The sequence below is a fragment of the Stegodyphus dumicola genome, chromosome 2 (assembly GCF_044657685.1).
Source record: "Stegodyphus dumicola isolate Sdum_Otavi_A_Nest chromosome 2, ASM4465768v1".
NCBI classification, from domain to species: Eukaryota; Metazoa; Arthropoda; class Arachnida; order Araneae; family Eresidae; genus Stegodyphus; species Stegodyphus dumicola.
This window is the reverse complement of record NC_140769.1, coordinates 185,149,275-185,172,542: the sequence shown is the minus strand read 5'-3', so window position 1 is coordinate 185,172,542 and position 23,268 is coordinate 185,149,275. Positions and strand designations below refer to the sequence as shown.

Below are 23,268 nucleotides of genomic sequence, written 5' to 3'. Positions count from 1 at the left end.
GCTACATACCACTTGTTGTGCAGCGCACTACCAATGAACTTGTTTAGTTGTAGAAAGGGTTTTTCTAAATCCAAATTGCTCTAGTGGAAGTTTATTGAGATGGGGCTGAATCCTGGTAAGGATAATACGTTCTAAAATCTTTCCCATGCTAGGGAGCAGGCTAAAGGGCCTGTACCTTTCAGGTTTTGTCTGATCTTTAGCCGGTTTCAGGATTGCAACCATCTTGGCGGTCTTCCAAGTTTTAGGAAAGTAACTGTTATAGAGGCATGCGTTCAGAATGCCTGTGTACCTAGTTATGATATTTAAGGGAAGCCACTTGAGCGCAACGTTATTTGAATTGTCACATAGGCGCCTTCCTGTTTCTGAGTTTCCTGATAATGTCTAAAATTTTTCGTGTCGAAGTGAGCTCAAGATGATTTTGCACAGGAGGTGAATTTGTCCAGTCTGTAACATAGGAGCTGACCTCGGTCCAGAACTCTTGGTTACTAGGAATGTTGTTAGGGAGGAATTGCTTCTCAATATGATCAGCAAAAATATTAGTCTTGTCCTTATTATTAAGAGCAACTCGGTGCTCCACACAAATTGGCTTATTAACCGTGGGCTTGCTCTTTAATCTTTTCACAAACGACCAGAACGCGTTACTGGGCTCGTTTTAAAGCCTGTGATTTTCTCGTCCCAAAGCTCTTTACGGTGATGAGTAATTTGCTTCTTAATCTCCTTATTTAGTCTATTAATCTGCTTTTTAGTATTAGGGTCCCACGTGATATGAAACCTTTTTCTTAACGTATTTCTATCCTTGATAAGATCCCTTATCTGCCTTAGCAACCTGTCAGCGATCTGCTGCCTAGGTATTTTCCTGGTGGCATTTTTATATGCAGTTTGAATATCCGTGGTCAGTTGATTAAAAGCAGAGCCAATGTCACGTGGCGTCTGGAGTCGGTGCATACTAGTCTGACAGTCATTAAGTAGATTATGGAATAATTTCCAATTCGTGGTATTAATGAGATCCTCCTCGATATCCTTACTAATGCCTAGGTTTGCAAAAACCGGGCAGTGGTCAGAATTGAGCTTCTGAAGAACCCCAAGATTGAAGGGGGAATAAAGTGGTAGACATAAGTCTAAGATACCACCTCTCCGCGGGTTATGTGGCAAGTACGTGTATTTGCTCGGGGAGTAAAAATTGATCGGGTAGTTGTTGATGATGAATTCTAGTAGTTTCTGTCCATTTCTGTTCGTTTTTCTACAGCACCACTCTGAATTTTTAGCATTTAGATACCCCGCAAGAAGAACTTGCTTGTTCGTATCTAAGATCTTGGCCAGATAATTGATATCTAGCGTATTCTGTGGTGGGTTGTACATAGAATTAAAATAGACTGCACCATAGTAGGGTAGGAGTACTGACACAGTGACCAGCTCATGTCCATTGTGACGCTCATCAGTAATCATACAGGACTGTAGGGAGTTCCAGACATAAATGGCGACCCCCCACCTCGGTGACTCAAACGATCACATATATAACATCTATAATTTGGGATAGTCAGTCTTAGACTCGACGTAGCATAAGTTTCAGTTATCATGATCGTCGATATCGTAATTCATTAAAAAGTCCACAAGCTCCGGGATTTTGTATTGAACGTTGCACGCGTTCCAAGTCATCACTTTAATAGGAGCTCTTAAGGGTCTAAAAATTGTCCCATTATCAGTATTAGTTTTTTACCTATTTCTTGACTGGTTTGCTTAATTACTTTAACTTGCTGAGAAATTTGAAACCCAGCACTGTTGATGACGGAAACGAGTTCCGCTAAATCAGTGAAGACCTTCTTTGCTTCACTTAAAATATCAGAGTAAAGACCCGTAGAAAGGGCCTGCGAGTACGATTTATTTTCGATAATTCGGCTAGAGTAGGTATTTACTTTTTCGGGTTTACGCTTAGGAAACTTCTCACACCCCCTAAAACTGGAAGTGTGAGAACCTCCGCAGTTTACACAAAACAATGGTTTATCATTGTTATTACGATCAGGAGAGTCTTTAACATAATGTTCATTACCACATCTAACACATTTGGAGGCGTAATTGCAACCGGCTTGGGTATGATTGAACCCCAGACAACGAAAACATTGCAGTGGTCCTTGACTACCTAAATACTCTTTAAATTTTACCTTCATATCGCAAAGGAAGCGTTGATTAAATATTTTCTTGGACTCTTCCGTTTTTGGAAGCGAAATTAAGAATAATGGTATTTTGGTAACCTCCCCATTTTGCCTTCTAGTCATTTGTTTAATATCCTTAATTTGATAGTTCAGACTTTCTAAGTCAACCTTTATGTTATCAATATCAGTTTTACTCGTGTGACCTCTTAAGACAACTTTTAAATATCTATCCTCTGGTAGGATATACGAGTTGTGTTCAATCCCTTTAATCTTTGAGAATTTTGACTATCGCTCTATAGTCGTTGGGGGGTTTCAGCCATAACCTTTATACCATCTGGTATCTGCACGCCGTAAAACTTGAGTTTTTGTTGATGAAATATAGTGTTAATTTCCTTCCAGGTCATTTTTGTCTCTTTTAACGTCACTGGTGTTTTGCGTTTGATTATTCATGTTAGTTTTATCTGAGTTTTCATTAGCCGGAGGGCTAGTATCCATATTATCATTATTCGGATTATCCGACTGTTCACTGATTACTACATTCGTAGCATTGGTCACTAGAAGTGGTTTCATGAAATAGTGGCATTTGTGGTGAGATTTCAGTCTGATTACTAATTTTCTTAAAATTTGTTCTTTGATTCCGTTTGCGGATTGTTTGATCTCCTTTAGTTTTAGGCAAATCATCATCTGAACTAGTACCAGAACCGCCCCCCAAAACATAATACTGCTGCCACCAGCCTGTGTGTGACCTGCTGTACAGAAGAGGAGGAGCAACTGTTCGCCTGGAAGACGGCGTACCCTGACAAGACCACTTCACCACATAAACCTTAGAACGGTGCGAAATTCATACAAGATAATATTTTATGTAAAATCTGCTAAGGACTTCTTCTCTCAACCCTATATTTTGCATGTTTTCTTTTAATTCTGTATTTTACATGGCATGCTTCTTTCTTCTACAAATTCATTTAAGTATCTGCGATACATCCCTGATGAAAGGAAAATGCCATAAAATTCTGACCCCAAAGCAAATTAAAAACCACCCGAGGAAACTCCAACAGAGACAACGAACAAAGAGGCTCCGATTTTCACTCTTTGTTGACCTAAATACAGAGAAACAGAAAAGAAAAAACTCAATAAGTTTTTTTTCAGAAAAATTTTATAAAGCATTTTCCACCTTGGTAATTTACAAGCATGTGTTTATATTGCTTAATAAATTTGTAGAATATGTGCCTGTAATTAAATGTAACTTGTGGCATATCCTCCAATAAACGTGCAAACGACTTATCGATATGTCTAAGATGAAACAGACCTTAAATAAAAGAGGTGAAAGACCATTTTATTTAAAACTAAGTAAGTTGAACAGAAAGTACATCTGGTGCTTGCAAATCAGCCAGCATTTATGGCATGAATTCATAAGTAGAATTTTAAATTAAAACTAAACCTAAGTATTTATCAGCCAAAGCCTATGCAGAAATATTTAAACGCGGAAGTTGGCTCTTCAGCTTACACTGGCATGACAGCACTATCGAGAAGAATAAAGCAACATCATAGATAGGACAGCTTAACTTAGAATAAAAACTAGTAATGTGGTCTTCAGCAGGCAGAACATGCTCTGTCTAAACAATCTCAAACCCTCGCTTAAATACACGAGAGCTAATTTGCATTCTGGCAAGAAAGGGAAAAAAGAGAAGTGACAGTACGGTTTCGGACCATAAAATAACTGGTCAATTAACATAAATAAATCTTACAATTTATCCAGTCTATAGCAAAATCATTATCTGTGAAAAACCTTTGACCTTTTTTTTTAAAAAAGTGCTGTAATTCTTTGGGAATGAAAACTCAGAAATATTTTTTGCTTAGGGGCCCACGAGCTCTACTTACGCCACTGCTGGAAGATTGAAAACCATCTGAATAAAAGACAACAGTGAAGCCAGAGGGTTAAAAATCTAACCAATAAGGTTCATTGCGTGACAGAAATCTGTTTTTGATCAAAGAAATACACGCTTCTTTGCTCAATGTGATTCATGCCAAAAAGTCAACACATGCTTTAACCCCATTTGCACTACAATACAAACTACATTATTCTGCATTGTACACAGAAATGCTAATGCATATTTTAAACAAATGTAATTATTGCAAGTTTCATGCATGTAACTTTTTCACATGCTTTTCGAACAGCAGAGTTTAATGAAACTTGAAACATTTAAATGTAATCTAAAAAATGTTTTTTCTTTTCTAGACTACTCCCCGATTTCATATTTAAACGGCTGGCGAAAGAATGTGGACTTCTACATGTCATGGACACTTTCCAGGGAAGGATGAATATGACGGCAAAAACATCACATTAAAACAAAGTGAACACCAAGTCTTTGTTATCAACCACGATCAAATATAAAAATAATTCTTAAATCCAGCTATTTATAGCATGGTTTAAAATTTATACAGTTGATCCTTGAACGGTGCAGTTTTGTATTACGAAGTTTTACTTGCATGTAAAGTCCCCCTCCTCACTAAAATATATCAGAAAATGTAAAGAAAATATTACTCTTCTTATTGTATAGTTTTGAGCCTGTAATAACGGGTACAGACCACATAAAATCAAGCAAAAAATTTAATCTAAATTTCTCTCAATATACAAATGATATTTTAAAGAAAGCAAGTTGTGATATGCTAGTTGTACTGCCACTTTTCACTAATTATCACTTACAAACATCTTTCAAAATGGTTGTAAAAATTCTCTCCTAAGACTCTGTAAGATGAATTAATTGTTATCAAATTATCGAAGTCCTGCCTATTTGTATACGAAACCATGAAAAATTTATCGCTTATTGTGATCAATAATTCAGTTAATGTTATCAAAATATTTTAATCTGAAGTAAAGAAGCCAAATAAGATAGAATTAGAATACAGAAATTGTCAAATGGCATAGGAATATCGCCAAGTAAGTCACTAAGCAGCTTGATTTCGATTTAAGGCAAACATTAACAAAATAACTAAGACTGACTGGAATAAACTGTGTAATGCAGTGGAATTCTAGATAACATTGCTTTTTTGCCACAAAATATTTCTTCAGTTGTTTTGATGTCCATTTTTACAAATATCCTGTTCAGAAAACACTCATTTTATTCTGTTTAATGATTTTTATCATGAATTTTAGCAAAAGGCGTTATGATCTGAGGCTAAGGGATAAAGTCTAACTGTTTACCTCTGTGACCAGCTCCATTTACAGACTATCAATTATTAATGACTATTATCCCTAATTAAAAATGCTGTGAAACTAAGTTTTTGTGGTTATATTAAATTAGTTACATTCCACTGATATTTTTTTTATCCTTATTGTTATCAAAATAATCATGAACAAACCCAATTACATTAAGCAATGCCTACTGTATATAAGAATACTGTTTCTATCTTTTTTTACTGCATAAAAATATAATATAGGAGATAATATTAATAAAACAAAATATATATTAACTGATTGTTAATATTTCTAGTCAACAGCATGGTGCCATAGTTCAGCTTCTCTAGAATCAAAAGTTATATGTGGATTTTCATCAGTACTGGCTGCCACTGCTCCTAACCTCCAGTTGTTCAAGGGTTAACTGTACTTTAAAATATATATTTTTGTACAAGAAAAAATGCAAATATTACATTAAATATTGCATATTATCTTGAATGAGTAAATGGAAAACAGTTGACTGAAAAGCAATGACGGTTGTAACTGGTTGATATGGTGATAATGAGAAATGACTTAGATTGGGGTAAAACTTTATGGCTTCTATGCTGGATATACTTTCACCTTATCTTTTAACATAATAATGTTAAAGTTAGTATTGCATATTATGTTTAATTAATGCAAATTTTAAAAGGAAGTTCTAAAAATTAAAATTTTATAATTCCTTTTAGTTAAACAAATTTTTTTTTTAGTTACATGTAAGAGATTCTTGAGTGAGCTTTTACATAAATTATTCTAATAAATCCTCTGAACAAGCATTGATATTTCACTATTTCCACCAATACAAGATAGAGATTACTATTATTTATAAACTAACAATAATCCTTAAAGAATTGTGCTTAATTTGAGTAGTAACTGCCTGACATAACAATGTGGGAAAAAAAATGCATGCAGACTTCAATTAACATTTAGAGCAGCGGTTCTTAACCAGGGAGGGAATTCTCCCGGAATGGAGTTTCATGGTTTTGGGGTAGAAGGAAGTGGTCAATCTTTAACTTTATGAATATTAGAAACGTTTTTCATCTTTATCTAAATCCATTCCTATCTCTCCTAAATCATTTTCCATCTTCATCTATAATCTAAATCTAAATAAATGTATATACTGTGGTACTAAGATATATGTCATCAATCTGTTACAGATCTTTGGTCTTTAACCAACTAGATGTACACCTGATGAACTTTTTTAATAAGAAATAAAGGGAAAATAATTAATCTGTTCTTATATTTAAAAAAATCCTATTGCTATTATTATAATACTGCTCAGTATTAAAATACAAATAGAGAGGGTGAAATTTACAGTACAAAGTGCAAAATCCAGGTATCCAATATTCAGAATCCCTTCTCCCCAAAAATAAATAAATTAAAGAAAATTTTCCTTTACAAAGTCTAGGAAGAAAATATAGTAACAAAAGGAAGCAGGTGTGCCATTATGTGATTTTTCAGTGGACTGATTGAAATTCCTGCATGTCACTCTTAAACACCTGCTGGCTAGGGAATAGCACAGTGGCCAGTAACAATGCATTGATTAATGTTGTATTGATATTGGACAAGCTCACACTTTAGACCCTTGAGTGGTGATAAGAGGGGGGAGACCAGGGCTACACATTTTGCTGACTGCAGCAATCTTTGCGGGTAATAAATTCTGCTGCCGAGCACTTTTCTTAAATTTTAAAAATTCAACCATCCCTGATTTTTGTTGGTTGGTGCTCCTATAACTTCTAAAAGTGTTGCCACCCCTGAATTCTTACATCTGGTTGTAGCCACACCAGTTGCACCTGCTCTGATGCTGTAAAGAGAGGGCTTAACATTTTTCTACCTGACTTAAACAATAAATGAAATCCCAGTGCTGTCATGTCATCTTACTAGATTTAAACTTGCAATCTAAAATTTGGAAATTTCCAAAATTCAGAATCACCACAGTCCTAATGTTTGTGGATCTTGGACTTTGTTCTGTGTACTGTATATAAAAGAAGATTTAACAAATTTATTTATTTCTTTTCTTTTATCAGGTCCCTACTTGGACCTGTTTCAGAATCACCAGATCTAATATTTATTAAAAATCTATCCAAAGAACTTAATTTCTTCTTTCTGCTCAGGATGTTTCAGATATGTAACATTGTTTGGTCATTCTAAACAATACTGTTACAGCTTGTTTGAGCTTTGTTAAGATGATAATTCTCTGTAAAATTTTTAACATCCATTAGTTTATCAAAGATTTGGCATCAGATGTTACCATATATTTATTATTGTGTTTTTATGCAAAATTAGTATTAGCATTTTCTCGAAAGAGGTAAACAAGGATAGCATGTACAGTCCTGTACCATACAAACTATCAAACTCGAGTGCCATACAAAAATTTTTACATCTTAACAACAAGTATACCAAGCATACAAGAAGTACATAAGTTGGGCTTATTCTAAATACCATTCTAGGTAGGTAAATTCTATGTACCATTGTATATATTTTTCAGGTTTCGAAAAGAAGGAAGGGATGGCGTTCTAGCACTGGTGAAAGGGGTGCATAGGCCAAAACAAGTTGAGAACCACTGATTTAGCGATCTGTCATTTTGTTCAAATAAATTTATTTAAAATAACTGATTGCAATTATTATAAGTATTTTTGAAATACTTCTCCTACAGTTTCAGTTGTAAAACCAACATTCAATGTACTTTTTTTTTTTTACCTAGCAATATTTTTAATGCTTACTGATACAATTATGATACTGTTTCATGTATTTAAAAAACAATTTCCAACAGATTTTTTTTTTTTTTTTTTTTTTTTTTTTTTGTAATGATGTTTGGAATTATATTCCTAAAAAAGTATATTTTTAAGCAAAAAACAAAGATGTATCATAGTAACATTTTTATACACAGCCTAGGTTCTTATGTTCAAAATATTCTCTTTAGAAATACATGTTGAATTTCGTTACTAATATATGCATGGAGGTATGTAAAGCACTTACTAATCTTTCATGAAGTTAATGTAATAAAAGGAATCAAATATAATTATTTTTTTTTATATTACAGGCATTAAATACAATAAGAAGTTCATTTTGCTATTGTATAAATAATGTTATTGAAGCATACTAGTAGCAAACACTATACAGCCATCTTTTCTGCTAAATAAATATTCAGTTTCAAAAGAATAATTGCATGTACTATAAACAATGCAGCTTTGCTATGTAAATATGCAGTTACTGAATACAATTATGTATTTTTTATAATTTTTAATGTAAATAAAAATGTGTCATACATGCTTTATGTCATTTTGTAAAACAAATGGTTTTCAGACATCTCAGAGATAAATGAATTTTCTTTTACAAAGATGAAACTAACTAAAATGTAAATAACAGAAGTAAGGTGAAATTACATGTTTGGAAAGTTCCTTAAGTGTGAGAACACTTGATCCACTCAGTTGCTTAATAAAGAATCTGCACAAAATACGTTTCTAATCATTAATGCAAAGGAAAATAAAATGTATGAAATGCTAATGCAAATACAAATTGAATACACACAATAAAAATTAAAATGATAAAACAGTGGTATTTCATAATTTACCAATAAACTAACTCTCAGAGAGAAGAACTTTGTACAAGGTAACCAAAAACCAAAAAAGTTCTTGCCATTTTGGACAGTCAGAAAGAAAAAGTAAGAAAAAAAATAATAATCCCTCCTAATCCTCAAAGTAATCACCGTCGGCATTCAGTGCCTTTTGCCAATGAGTGGCTACTAGGTGTGTGATGCCATCACAGTAAAACATAGGAGTCTTGGATGCAAAGAAGTCCATGAGGGCCTTTTCAAGATCTGGTTGGTTGTTGAAGGTTCCATGAAGATAACCATCTTTATGGGAAATCCTTCAACAGGAAGAAGTACACCCTCATGATTGACCAATGCTGGCTCTTTATGCAGCAGTGCCTGATACACATGTTTGAACTGTACAGTATAAAAAATGAAAAATTAGGAAAATATTTTAAAAATTTTCAGAACCTTGTGTTAAAAAGCTAGGGGGGATATGTGATGTTACACATTATTCAATTCAAACTAGTTTTAAGAGAAAATACAACCAAAAGAAAGGAAGGGAAAAGAAGAAAAAGATACTACATAATAATGAGGTCAAAGATTTTAAAAAGGAAATTTTATATTCTTATGTCTTCCTATACAAATATTTTAAACAGAAATATGTATGAAGATATAAAAAGCTCTTCATTATTCTCAACATTAAATATTTTCATACTTCTCTTAAAGACAATTTTATTTTATAAAATTAATTTCACAGACTTTACATGAACATATACATAACATTTTATAGGTTTTATCCATTTATTTATTTTATACATCAAATATAACACCTTTATATACATTTAATTATGCACAATTTTAAGCAAAGCTTAATAGATTTTCAGCTCATATATAAAAATTTATATACAGTGATACTTTAGGATGCATCTGTAATATACAATGCATCACAATAAATAAAAGTTTAACAAATAATACACATTTTGACTTTTTAGCACATACTTAAATGTTTTAAATTTTAAATTATTTAATAATTAATAAACAGATCTAAGTTAAAAACAAAAGAAAAAATTTGAAAATTATATTCCATATATAATATATGATGACAAACATGTCTCCGCTATCAAAAGAAATTCAGCACTTAATCAACTTTTTAAAGATTAATTTTACTTTTGATTTCAATATTTTTCTTTCATAACAAATCACACATTGTCAATAAGATTTAATAAGAGGTTCTGATTATTCTTCATTAGCAAGTTACTATGAACTATAATTTTTTACTTAAATAAAGTTATTATAAGCACACACTAACACAAACAAGAATAACTAAAATTCAAAACATCTAAATATGTTTATGTATATAAGTTTGTTTTATATTTTCAAGTGAAAAATTTATTGATAACATAGAAAAGTGTCCCATAAAAGCTAATTAATTCCTAATCCTTCCATATTTTAACTGAAATATGATATGATTATTTTCAAGCACTTGGTAAATAGAAAATTTCAAAATTACTGCATTAAAATTCAGGTTTTCCTTATTCTGCAGAAAATAATCTAATATATATATTAATTATTTTGCTTTGAAAAACATACAAATAATAGCTGATATATATTTTGTACAACATATAATCACATAATTAATATTTCACATCACTTCGATCCTGGTTTCAAACTTTGAAATATCTTGTTGCCCCTCAGTTTAGAACAAAGAGAGTACATAAACTGATGAATATGTGTATCTCTGTCTGTCTTTTTGCTCTCAAAAATTACTACTAATGTCATTTTATATTCAATTTTGGACAAAAAGTATGTAGCATTCATTCTCTGAAACAAATTCATATGAAAATACATTAGTAATTCAATAGCAATATTATATTTACATAACGGACTTCACATAATTAAAACAAAACTTATTTCTTTTTGAAAATACTCCAGTTTAATATCCATTCCAAACAACTTCCAAAACCATACATTTCTGAACTCTAAATAATTTCAGTTTACCAAAAAAACTATGTCCATATAATATGTAAAGTATATTTTGGACAAGGAAGCTGCCAATTGCAACTCCAAACGGCCAAAATCTAATAGTTGAATTTTACCATTTATTATAGTCTTGGAGAAATCCATTTGTATTTTATACCTAAATGTTTCACATGTTTAAACTTATTTTCAAATATATACATTTTAATCTCAGTTTCTGAATTGAATGCTGATGCTATTAAAGAGCTGTAAATTGTTATATCTATTTACTTTTCTTTTCATAATTACATGTTAAACTTGCCAGTACAATTCTGTTAGAGCGCTGTCAGTTAAAAATGTGCCAACAACCACGCCGAATGTCTTGGCTCTAGAATTCTTGTTTTCATTTGAAATATCGTCACTCGTTATTCTGAATATTTTTTACTTACTTTTAAAATATCGTATCACGAGAGTTCTAATTTTCGTTTGAAATATCATCACTGGTTATTTTTTGCCATATTTCGCCATTTTTTTAGTACGATGGATTACACAATTTGGCAGTTACCTAATAACAAAAAAGCTGCCATAAGATTCTTTCAGAATAAAGGAATAATTCATAGCAACAGACTTTGTTTTCAAAAATCATCCGATGACGTTAAATTATGACTCAAACAAAGCTCCTATATGGCGTTGTGACATATGTTCTTGCTGTGACCCCTCCCCCAAAAAAAGGACTGAAAACCAAAACATGGTTTTAAGCCTCACATCTTACTTTCCTCGATGCCGTTCGTTTCATCTATCTGTGGTATCAATAATTGACATCGATTGAATTTTGAGAACTTCAATTAGAAATGAGCCATAATATGACAGTAGATTGCAATAACTACTTGAGGGAGGTATGTGCAAATATTTTGATGTCTCATAAAATAATTAAAATCAGTGGAACCAACAAAATCATAGAAATAGAGAAAAGTCTTTTTACAAGAAGGAAAAACAACGTTGAATGTATTCTTCTGGAACAATTGGTATTCGATGGTTTATGCAGGGAAAGGAAAGAATGTTTTCTGGTCACCATTCCTGATCGTTGTGCTATGACATGGGTGACTGCCATTCAAGTAAACATAGCAGATGGTAGCATTATATTTTCAGACTGCTGGAAAGGATATAAGCAAAAAGAACTAAGAAATGCTGGGTATGAACATTTCACTGTGAATCACAGCTATAATTTTGTAGACTCTGAAACTGGATGCCATACCCAAACTATGCACTGGTTGGGGGGCAGGAAAAATAAATGTCAGTGGGACACTGCTTGCCACCATTTATAATCGTATTTAATAGAATTTATGTAGTGTCAATTATATTCAAAAACTCAAAACTTTTCTGCAATATTGAATGATATTTGTAATTTTATGCCACCTGTTTACATAGTATTTCGTTTCGCTTTGATATTTTTTATTTATGTGTAAAATATTCTTAGTTACAAAATTAAAAAAAAATACTTTTCACAGAATTAATTTTTTTATTCTTTTGAACTCTATTATTATTTTATAATTTAATACTTTGTGAGAACTGGCGGAAAAAAAAAAAAAAAGTGGCCCATTTTTAACTGACACCACTTTAATGCAACAGTATTAACTTGCCATTTGATGCAGTTCTGTGTATACTTTTTAAACATTATTAATTTCTTTGCAGATTTTTCATACACAATCATAGTTTTACAGAATTTTATATTCTCTAGAAATATTTTTTAAAAAATTTTTCTGCAATAAAAGTAATGACTGAAATGATCAAATCTGGGGAGAAATATTGAAAAAAATTAATGTTATTGCTTTAGATTTTATATATCTAGATCTTTTCAAATATTTTAAGCCTGAGTTTTCCTTTAATTTTGAATTGGCTTGTTATCACACATATTCACTGATAACAAAGAAAACTTTTGATTATATACCTTCCATGACATTATTGCAAGTTTAATTCATGTACTTTTAGAATGACTGATTGATGCGATAACAAAAACTTGAATTTATTATATCTAAATAATATATTATAGAACAGAATCATCAACAGGCAGCAACTCCAGACACTTTGACAATTCTTAAGGTTATCAAAAGTAATTTTGATGCACAATCCTAATATCAAGGTCAAAAGCACTCAAAAATATTTGATAAAAATACATCAGTACAGTTAAGACACCCATCACTAAAAATATATGCATTGTCAGTGAAGACTAATATGAACTCCCAGCAAAGATTATTATATACAACTGAACTATAGTTCTTTATATACTATTACTGAAGATAAAGCAACCACTGCAGAAAACTTTTTTTTTTTTTTTATGTTTGCACAATATATACAATATGCATTCTGCTTCTTTGAGACCGCACTAGTTTTTCAGCTTTCATTCACAAATAAGTTTACCAGATTCCTGGGTCACTTTTTTAACCCTGTCTTCCAACCTTCTGGACATTTATAAAATGTATCAAATATCTGGCTTTTATACACACACAATTAATTTTGTGAAAGTCTATATTTAACTGCTACTTAATATATGAATTATCTTTAATTTCTGGATGGATTTACATGTTTATAATAAAATAAAAAGATATGTGAGACAAAATCCAGATTTCCTTTTGTAATCCAATAGATATCCTTCATGTGATGTCATTATATTACCTGTTGTTCTTGTTGTTATTGCCAAGCCCTCAAAATCTAGCCCCAGCTAGACCTACTCCAAAAGGCTAGCGTCCTGGCAAAGTCGAGCACCAAAACTGAAAGCGTAACGATATCCTCAATTGCAAAATGCAAAAAATTAAGAATATATTTGGGAGCATGCATGACTTGTTTTGCCCTTATTACAAAGTTGGAATAATATTGCAACCATGTAAAAAAAAAAAAAAAAAAAAAAATTAAATTACCACTATTGAGTTCAGAAAAAGCTGTTTCATTTTGTCTCTCACCCAAACTCCAAGGCATCAGGATGTTTTCAACCTGAATAATAACGGGCTGAAGGGATGAACCAGTCATGCTTTATCTATCCTTGTTTTTCCTTACAGAGAAAACCTCTGGAAAACTAACAGAATAATCAGTAGTCATTGTTGTGTTAGTGCCCATTTCAGCCAGTTATTGAGACTCCATTAACAGATACATTTACATGAGAAGGGATCCACTGAAAATAGATATCTTTAATCTTTGCCAGGTACTTATCGAGTATTTGAATACCCACATGGTATTTAACTTAATTCCACCTTTGTAAATGCAGAATGGAGCTGCAGTTGGCTATAAAGATCCAGGTACTACAGATGCCAAAATCATGAAATGGCCTCCAATCCTTCATTTATAGCAATTAATTCACTCCTGAAAATCAAGCAATCATCTGGATTACTGATGATGCATACAATTAGATGATACATACAAATTACACTGACAATGCATATATTTGAAACTCAATAGTATAATTCTCCACTTCAATGAAAACCACTTCCAGTATGACCAAGCTGTCAACAGTGTATATCCTAATGGCATCTCTTGAAATACTATAGCCTCAAGAGTATGTAGTCAGGGACCTGAAAATTCTTGTTTGTATTAGATATAAGCTCTGTGTGACAACATACTTGGAAAGTTCTCTGCTGGGCGAAGGGCAAATCGGTTAGATAGGCTTCATCAAATGGAAGATAACATTCATTTTCTCTATTTGACTGAATAGATTGAATGGATCAGTAATCAGTGATTAAAAAGGAATATTTTTTTAATCACTGATTACTGATTCATTCACAAAGATATACAGAAGCTCAATTTTAAATTTTATAGCTTTTTAATTTATTGAAATATTTCACCAGGTTTAAGTTTATTCTACTTCACGGCAGTTGAAGATTTGCTTCAGAAAGTACTATTTTGTTTGGACAGCTATTTCTTAAACCCATTATGATATGAGCTACAACCCAAATGAACTCACTCAAATTTTTGACAGTTAGTAAAGGAGGCACTGAAATATACTGGAAACCCATATTTGAGGATAAGTCTTAAAAAGGCAATATATGCTGTCCTAAAGGTTGTAGCATCAGCACCCCAAACTCTATCAGAAATAAATAGAAGAATATTGAGACTCATGCCTCTTTTTAACCAGATCCATGATAGGTCCCTTACTCAAAATCTTCTGGTCCATGACAAAACCTAAGTACTTGGATATTTAACACATGAAAAAGGCTGATCCTTAAAATAAATCTGGGGATGATATGAATGCAAATGCTTATTAGTCGTTAAAAAAACTATCATATGATTTTGAAGAATTAAAATCCAGTTTGTTGTCATTCCAAAATTTCCACATATCAAATAAGGTAAGATTTGTATTTGATTCCATTCAGAACTACTATAATACCTGTAAAATATTAACGTAAGTTTAATGACATTTTCCAACCTGAGGTTCTTACTAATAAAAATGAAATTTAAAGCAAAAGTCTTGTTATATCTCCATTTTAAATAAAGGAAGGGCGATTTAGACAGTCCTATTACTAGCAATGAAACAAACCAAACAATATTCTTTTGCTACATATTCAAATATCAGTTTGTTTTGTTAATTTTTTTAATCAGAGGGAAAAAAATGGGGACAAAGAAGAATTTTGACTTAATTTTACACTGTATAAATAAAGTGTTAACACAGCTTTCAAAAACAGGACAAATTCATTTTCATATACGTATTATGACATTACACAGGAAACATTTCTATATATACTTACTGAGTCATAAACAGAAACTGGATTATCTGTGTTGCGCATTTCTTTTTCTTTATTATTTATTATCATAACAACACTTGGCCAATGAGATAAATGTTTTTCTTGGGTAAAACAATTCTGAAACATAAATATTTACATAGATAAATGCAATGATATAACTTGCAAAAGTACTTTTTCAAAATAATACTGCATTATGCAAGATTATGAATCATGTATATATTAACAAGTTTCAATCTGGAATAAGAGCATTACATACAAATTTTAAAATAAATGATCAAGGAAATGAGGAGAGGTTTAAAAAAAAAAAAAGGGATAATGAAAATTTATTACGGTAAGACATAATAAAAGCAGCCAAATTCTATAAATTCAAAATAAAAATAGTGGAGACATTTTTTAAAATAAAAAACCGATTGTAATTATCACTACAGAAAACCATTTTCATACTAAACTAAGTATCAGCAAAAATATAACTTTATTATTGATAATATACTTCAGTAATATAATTTTAGTTTTTCTTTTTCTTTAATATTTACATTTTATTTTTTGGTAATGTAACAAAATATTTAGGAATGAGCATCAGATACATTATCAAACGGTTTTGAAACTCTTGTTTCACTTAAACAATACATGACTATGCAAAAGGCTTAACAGTTAAAAAGTGCAAAAAGAAGAGTGGACTCCCTCTACCGAGACCTCAGTATGCAAGTGATTAAATAATTATCACTTAAGATTTATTATACTTGATAAACTTTACTATTTCTACTATTTTAATGAACATTTTAATAGCTGTTTCCATATCTATAACACAAAATTATATTATAGGTATATAAACAGATATCTAAATGTTTATTAAATTATAGAAACAGTTTATCATGTGTAATAAATCTTTAATGATAACCAATGCACGAAAATAAAGCCAAAAGTAAAGTCATCATACATAGTTTAAAAATATCCAACTTATTTAGTTTCTTCTTATGCTTAAGTATGAGGTAGCTATTAAAAATTGTCAAATTGGATAACATAAATCTTTTTCCGAAACCAAGCTGATTTTTAAATAAGTGTTAAAAGCAAATAATTTTGAAGACTATCTTCAAATTATAGGTGTTATGATAGTACAGTCAAATAACGAATATCCGCCGACCTGAAATCCACCAACTCCTGAAATCTGCATTGCTTCTCAAGATACAAACGTTTAGTTTATAGGTTCCGGAAACCGCAACATGGAGTACGAAATATTGAAGAAAAAATACTTACTGGATAATGATGTCATAATTACCGAATAATAATGAGTCATAACAGAAATACAAAATTATTGGCGTCATGATAAGAGTTTTCCCCCTCCAATCTGCATCGAGGTAAAAAAAAGCAGACAATTAACTCAAGTCTTCTTTCAAGTTAACGCTTCATTTTGTTGCACTTTCTGAGCTTCGTTATTTCACGAGATTGTTTAGTGATGTTGTTTTTTTTATCCGGATATTTTGTGGATAAATTAAGAATATTTTAAATTTCAGCACTTTTTAATACAATGACAGATAAAAAACGCACTCGTGATTTTACTGCTTGCATCGTTGAAAAACGTAAACACGTTGCATTGACGGTAATGAAAAAAGTTAGGTAATGAAATTGACGATAATGAAATTCTGCTAAAGATGAAGGCAGGTGCTACTGCTCGTTTTATAGTGGAATTGCCATACAGACTGTGTATGGTATATGGAACAATAAAGAAAAGCTGTTGAAATTTTACATCAACAGTGATTCTAACACCAAAATCCGAAACCGGAAATCTTTACATGAAGCGAAATCGGTAAACCTTGATGCTGTCTTGCACGAGTGGTTCCAGCAGCGACGGAGTGATGGGGTATCTATTTCAGGACTACTCCTGAGAGAAAAGGGGAAGCAGATTCATGCTGATTTAAAAATAGAGGAGGCTAATGTAAATGAACAATATAATATAATCAGTTTATATACGTAATAATAATTTAATGAATATAATTAATTATTGTATTAATGTATATAATACGAGGGTTAGAACTTTAATAGTGGCAACTATTTATTTACAAGGAATACAAAAGTGATTCATGTCACCATGTTTTACAGTCCTTCAATATAGTCGCCAGCATTGTGTACAACCCGTTTCCAACGATGTGGAAGTCGCAGAATACCTTTAGTAGCACCTGTTTTGTTAGATCTGGGGAGTATGGTGGATGGTAAAGCACTTCCCAGCCCCATCGCTTGAACAAATCAGTCACAGCTTGCGCTGCATGCAGCTCAGCATTGTCATGCAAAATGAGAGGAGCATTCTGCAGAAAGTGTCGCCATTTTTTTCCCAAAGCTGGTCGGAGATTGTGCTCCAAAAATAAGCAGGATTACTGCTCAGTGACGGTCTGCTGTGGGGGAATGGTATGCGTTAGGATGACACCATCACAGTCGTACATGAGAATGACCATAACTTTCACATTGCTGGGGTTCTGACGAAATTTCGAACGTCGTGGTGACCCGTGATGATGCCATTTGTTTGATTGGCGTTTCAGTTCTGGCTCATACGATCGGGCCCAAGTCTCATCCAGCGTAATGATACGGCGTAAAAAAGCATCTCCTTCGCTCATAGCGCTCCAGGTGGGTTCGGGCAGCATCGTATCGTAGCCATTTCTGCATTTCCATCAAATTGATGTGGAACCCATCGTGAAACAATTTTTCTCATGGACAGGCGTTGCTTCAGAATGTGCAGCACAGTCGTATGCGCTAATCCTGTTTGTCCGGCCAGCTGATGAATTGTTTAGCGGCGATCACTGTCCATTAGTGCGGCAACAGCTTGCATGTCTGCATCGCTGACACTCAGACGACCTGGCCGCAGCATTTCTGCGACGTTTTGGTGTCCTTCATTGAATGCTTTCACCCATCTTGCTACGGTTCTGTAAGGCAATGCAGATTCCCTGCAAGCCTCTTGAAGCCCTTGATGACACTGTCATGCTGTACGACCTCTGGCACATTAAATTTTTATCCAACATCGTTGTTCTTGTTTTGAAAACATCCTGACAACACTTACTTTAGACCGCGAGCTAATATAAGGATCCGTTCTTTGCGTCAATCTGCATGCGCGCGACGTAGGCAGGACGAGTCTTTTTGCTGAGAGGTAAGGTAGGTATGTAGTTCACGTGTGGTATACGCGATATTCTTTGGTTTTGTTGCGTAGCGTTTTTTCAGCTGTGTTGCCACTATTAAAGTTCCAACCCTCGTAATTTAATTAAATGTATGTAATACGCCTTATTTATTTTGCACTTTTAGTCTGAATATTATCTTTTCTGTCCTGAAACCTCTGGGCCCAAGCGTTGCGGATTTCTGGACTTCTACTGTAATATAAGAACATTTTTACTTTTTTTACACATTTTTATAAATGTAAAAATTTTTAATATAACACCATTTAATACATTGTTAGATGATGTATTTAATCAAAGTTTTAAAAATATATAATAATGAATGACAAAATTAATTAAAAGAAAATGTATGCAAACTTACAGGGGGATACGATACTATAGGTGGGAAAGATTCTAGTCCTTTGGGTACATCATAATGCTTATCGGGATAGTTATAGCCATGACCTCTGTATTCTTCCAGGCCATTAGCATCTAACACTATTGCAACACAAGCAACATCATATCTTTTTTGAAAAGTTATAATCCTGAAAGAAAAATGCTTATAAAAATAAATAACAAATAAGACATATTAAAAAAGTACTGTATGCATTTGACCAAAGTTAATATCTCCCCCTCCCTCTCCCTCCAATTTGAAACAGACCACCAAGATTAAAAGAGGTGAATGACAAATTTCTATTAATACTTTATAGTCTTATCATACAAACTGACCTTACAGGAGCAGACATATCAAAAATTTATAGCACCACTTTTATAATGAAACACAAATACAGACAAAGTATCATAGAATGGAAAAAACGTGACATAATTGTGTATATTTAGATGCATCATCCTTCATTACATGCTCACTTTTTTTTTAGCCTACATACCAAACAAAACACTTTCATGAGTACTGCATACTCTTTCTCCCATTCTTTCAAAATTCCATTATTACTTTTGCTTAAGTGTTTTCTTTGCACAATTTAAACTTCTCTACACTTTTTATCACGGTTACCTTGAATTTACGTTAAATTTTAAATTATGGCAAGTTTGAACTTTTCCATTAATATTTAACATAAAAATAGTAACTTAAAACTCCATACAGAATATTCTACACAATTTTTGGCATGAAAATAGAGAAAAACAAAAATTTTATAACCTTCACTAGGAAAATTTTGGCATTATTCACTCACAACTTTAAAAAAAAAAAAAAAAAAAAAAAAAGGGGGGAATTCAGAACATGAAAATCATTGCACAAAGACTTTTACTCATTTCATATAAACATGATAATTTATCATTTGAATTCAATAAGGCAAGCAATGGCTATTAGCTATCTAATGGCTAGGATGGATTAGTAAAAGGTTTTCTAATAATATGATTTTCTAAAGATCATTAGGAACAAACCCAGGAAAAACTAGCAGATTAACTCACTCAGCCACATTTTATGGGGACTTCTAAACTATTTACACACAGCTCTTAGATTTATCTGAATCTCCTTCAGCCTTTTGCTAGTCTACATTATTAGATGGCCCTGAGCCAAAACTTACAGTAAGACTTTGCTGTGTGGTTGTGTTGCAAAGATATGATGTTGCTTGTGTTGCAATAGTGTTAGATGCTAATGGCCTGGAAGAATACAGAGGTCATGGCTATAACTATCCCGATAAGCATTATGATGTACCCAAAGGACTAGAATCTTTCCCACCTATAGTATCGTATCCCCCTGTAAGTTTGCATACATTTTCTTTTAATTAATTTTGTCATTCATTAATATATAGTTTTAAAACTTTGATTAAATACATCATCTAACAATGTATTAAATGGTGTTATATTAAAAATTTTTACATTTATACTTTACATACATACTTTAATTACTTTGTTTTACATCAATATTTATATCCTGTAAATCCTGCAAGAAATGATGAATTTTCATATTAATTATAAAAGTCATGTAAGTTACTAAGTTCTAATAAAAGTTTTTTTTTTTTTTTTTTTTTTTTTTTGAGTTTATAGAAATTTTTGTGGAAGACAGGGTGATAACTCGACTGCCTGTCTGCATGAAGTTAGAATGTAGCTTTGAAGTACACTGTGCCCACAGGAGTAAGGCAAAAATATAATTTTTCCTGTAAGACTTTTAGAAATGCTCTTCCAGAAGCCTTATTCACAACTCTCTAAAAAAGTAAAAATCTTATGCAAATTGATTTTCTTTTAAATGAATTTAACGAAGTTTTAGAACCTGCAGAGGTAAAATCATAATGCATGTATGCAAGCAAAAGCTGAACATTTAGCTCTCAAAATATGGCATTTTTTGGTTTGACTTTTATAATAATATTTTAATTTACTATTATTTTTAAGAAAGAATATATTAATAAAAATATTTTTTAAAACGAAGCAAAATAATGAGAGAGACATATTTTGAAAAGTTAAATTTCCATTTATTTTCATCTTTATTACACCATTTTTTTAAATTTTATTTTCGATTCACAGGAAAAAATTTAACATAGAAATATTCATATCATATTAACCTTCTAAAACCTGGCCAAAATTCTCATAATATAGCCTTCAGACCGGTGCGATCCAAAACACTTTTGCCCCCTCTTTGACATTTTCCTAATGAGAAAAGTCGTTAGTCGACTCCATGGATGCAGTAAAATTTACATGTTTGTCGGATGCTGTTGGATAGTAGATGGGTTGCTAGATTTGCGATTTTTTCGATGATTATTTTGCATTCATTTAAATGAAGTTCTAAATAAGTAGTGAATAAATAGTGCACTGGATATGCATCGAGTGCACTATTTATTTAGAACAAAACATATGAAAAGTTTATATTTCATTTCCTATTTTTGATCAATCTCGGCAATAATTTGGGAATTTAAATAACTTTGTTTTCACACTTCATTTATATTCGCATATTTTTGTATTAGAAATTAGAAAATGAAAACAAAATTTTACAAAATATAATAAATATGAACTAGCTTTGTAAGTCTGCAGGCTGGAATGCAATTTTTAATAACATATTTTCATTAACAAAATAATGGTACTGACTAATTTAATCTTTCATGTTTTCAAAAGAATAAGGGCATACTGGGTGTTGACACTTACAATGTAGTAAATCTGTTTTTCATATTTCTTCCAGTGATGAAAACGACCTGGAATACTTTTAAAGTAAAATTAAGAAAATTGCTTACGCCAAATTTTGCATAAAGTATCTTCTCGTGTATTTTTTATTTAAAGTGTGAATTTTCTCTTTGAAAAAATAAAAAATCATGAACGGAACAAAATTAATTCATGAGAAATAACTCTGAAATGCAATAATTCCATCGTAATATGAAATAGTGGAGAAAAGTGCAATACAGTTTATTTATTCACAAATAATCCCCTCATATGCCTAATTTATGAACTTTTGATTGCGAAATATAGGTTAGTAAATTAAACCGGTTATTTTCAATACTTTTTCTTTATCAGTTTTTTTTTTTTTTTTTTTTTTTTTTACGACGGGCCCTTCAGTAGGTGGCTGAACACTTAAAGCTAGCTCGGGTTTTGAATTCTGGCTAAAGGGTTGGATTCATGGTTTTTGTGTAACATAAATACAAGCCAGCTTCCCTTAAAAAGTCCTCCATGAAGGCATCTCTTCCCTTATACAGGCAATTGTTGTGTGCTTTGATGTAATTCAGTAAACGAACAAAATTAATCCAATCAAACCCGGAGAACGTGTTGATTACATGTGGAGTTTTCCATAAGGAACGCAAACAATTTTCTCTTAAAAAGGTTAACGTGAAACCATCCATCCACTTAAGCAGATAGCGTTTGCATGTTTTTCCGTAATCCAATCCTAATTCTCATACATTTAATAGTAAGTTGACATATGTTTATTAGAGACAAAATAACATTCCTAAAGATAAATTTTTTATTCACTTGTCTGAAGTCCCTTTATCTCTTGAGGAGTATAAGAATTTCAGCAAATAAAACTAGCCGAAATTTTATGCAATGTAACTGATGTTTTGATTCAATTTAGAAGTTACGTGTGCTTCAATGATATTTAAATACTTTTCGACAGATGTCATCCTAAAAAGAGGGTCTAAAGATAAATTGGTTTTATTTAATATACAATGAATGAAAATCATTGAAATCAATCATTGAATGAATAAAAATTACAAAAAACTATTATGCATTCAATTGTCTCTTATTTATCTCCTGATAAATCAGACAAAATTGGCTACATAATAGAAGCACTTTGAAAGAGTTAACAGTTCTTAAGGGTTTTATGCACCCCTTAAAAAAGGGTCAAAGTAACATCTTATTATTCATAAGTATAAAAAGGAACTAAACAATAAAAGCGGTTTTACCTATTTTTTAGAAGGGAATTAAATCTAAAATATTAATCTAATCTTATTTGCTATGATTAAAAAGCATTAAATCTGGTAAGCTTAAACAGCGTGCAAAATTGCTGACGTTTTAATCGTAGCAAAAGTTAGTAATTAAAAAGTTAGCTCTAAAATTTATAGCTAATGCTCTAACATTTGAGAAAGAGATGGCTTCTATTTGATTTTCAAGA

At 31.8% G+C, this 23,268-nt stretch overlaps 2 protein-coding genes across 7 annotated transcripts in view; one reads left to right on the top strand and one right to left on the bottom strand.

The window, feature by feature from the left end:
• The window catches only part of LOC118180419 (epidermal retinol dehydrogenase 2-like), a 69,220-nt gene extending 60,583 nt beyond the window's left edge, over positions 1-8,637 (top strand). Inside the window, exon 4 of the mRNA XM_035349527.2 lies at positions 4,387-8,637. Coding sequence (XP_035205418.1) covers positions 4,387-4,495 — 109 coding nt within the window. The 3' untranslated portion in view covers positions 4,496-8,637. The remainder of the gene's footprint in view (positions 1-4,386) is intronic.
• LOC118180378 (KICSTOR subunit 2-like) overlaps positions 8,588-23,268 on the bottom strand; it is a 69,439-nt gene continuing 54,758 nt past the window's right edge. For 5 of the 6 annotated variants that reach the window (XM_035349497.2, XM_035349483.2, XM_035349477.2 and 2 more), the window contains 3 exons: positions 19,102-19,264; positions 15,589-15,702; positions 8,588-9,313 (listed from right to left, as the gene is read on the bottom strand). In XM_035349497.2, coding sequence (XP_035205388.1) covers positions 9,110-9,313; positions 15,589-15,702; positions 19,102-19,264 — 481 coding nt within the window. In that variant the 3' untranslated portion in view covers positions 8,588-9,109. Of the gene's footprint in view, positions 9,314-9,345; positions 10,721-15,588; positions 15,703-19,101; positions 19,265-23,268 lie in introns of those variants that run through there. The other variant, XM_035349489.2, reaches the window with a different exon arrangement.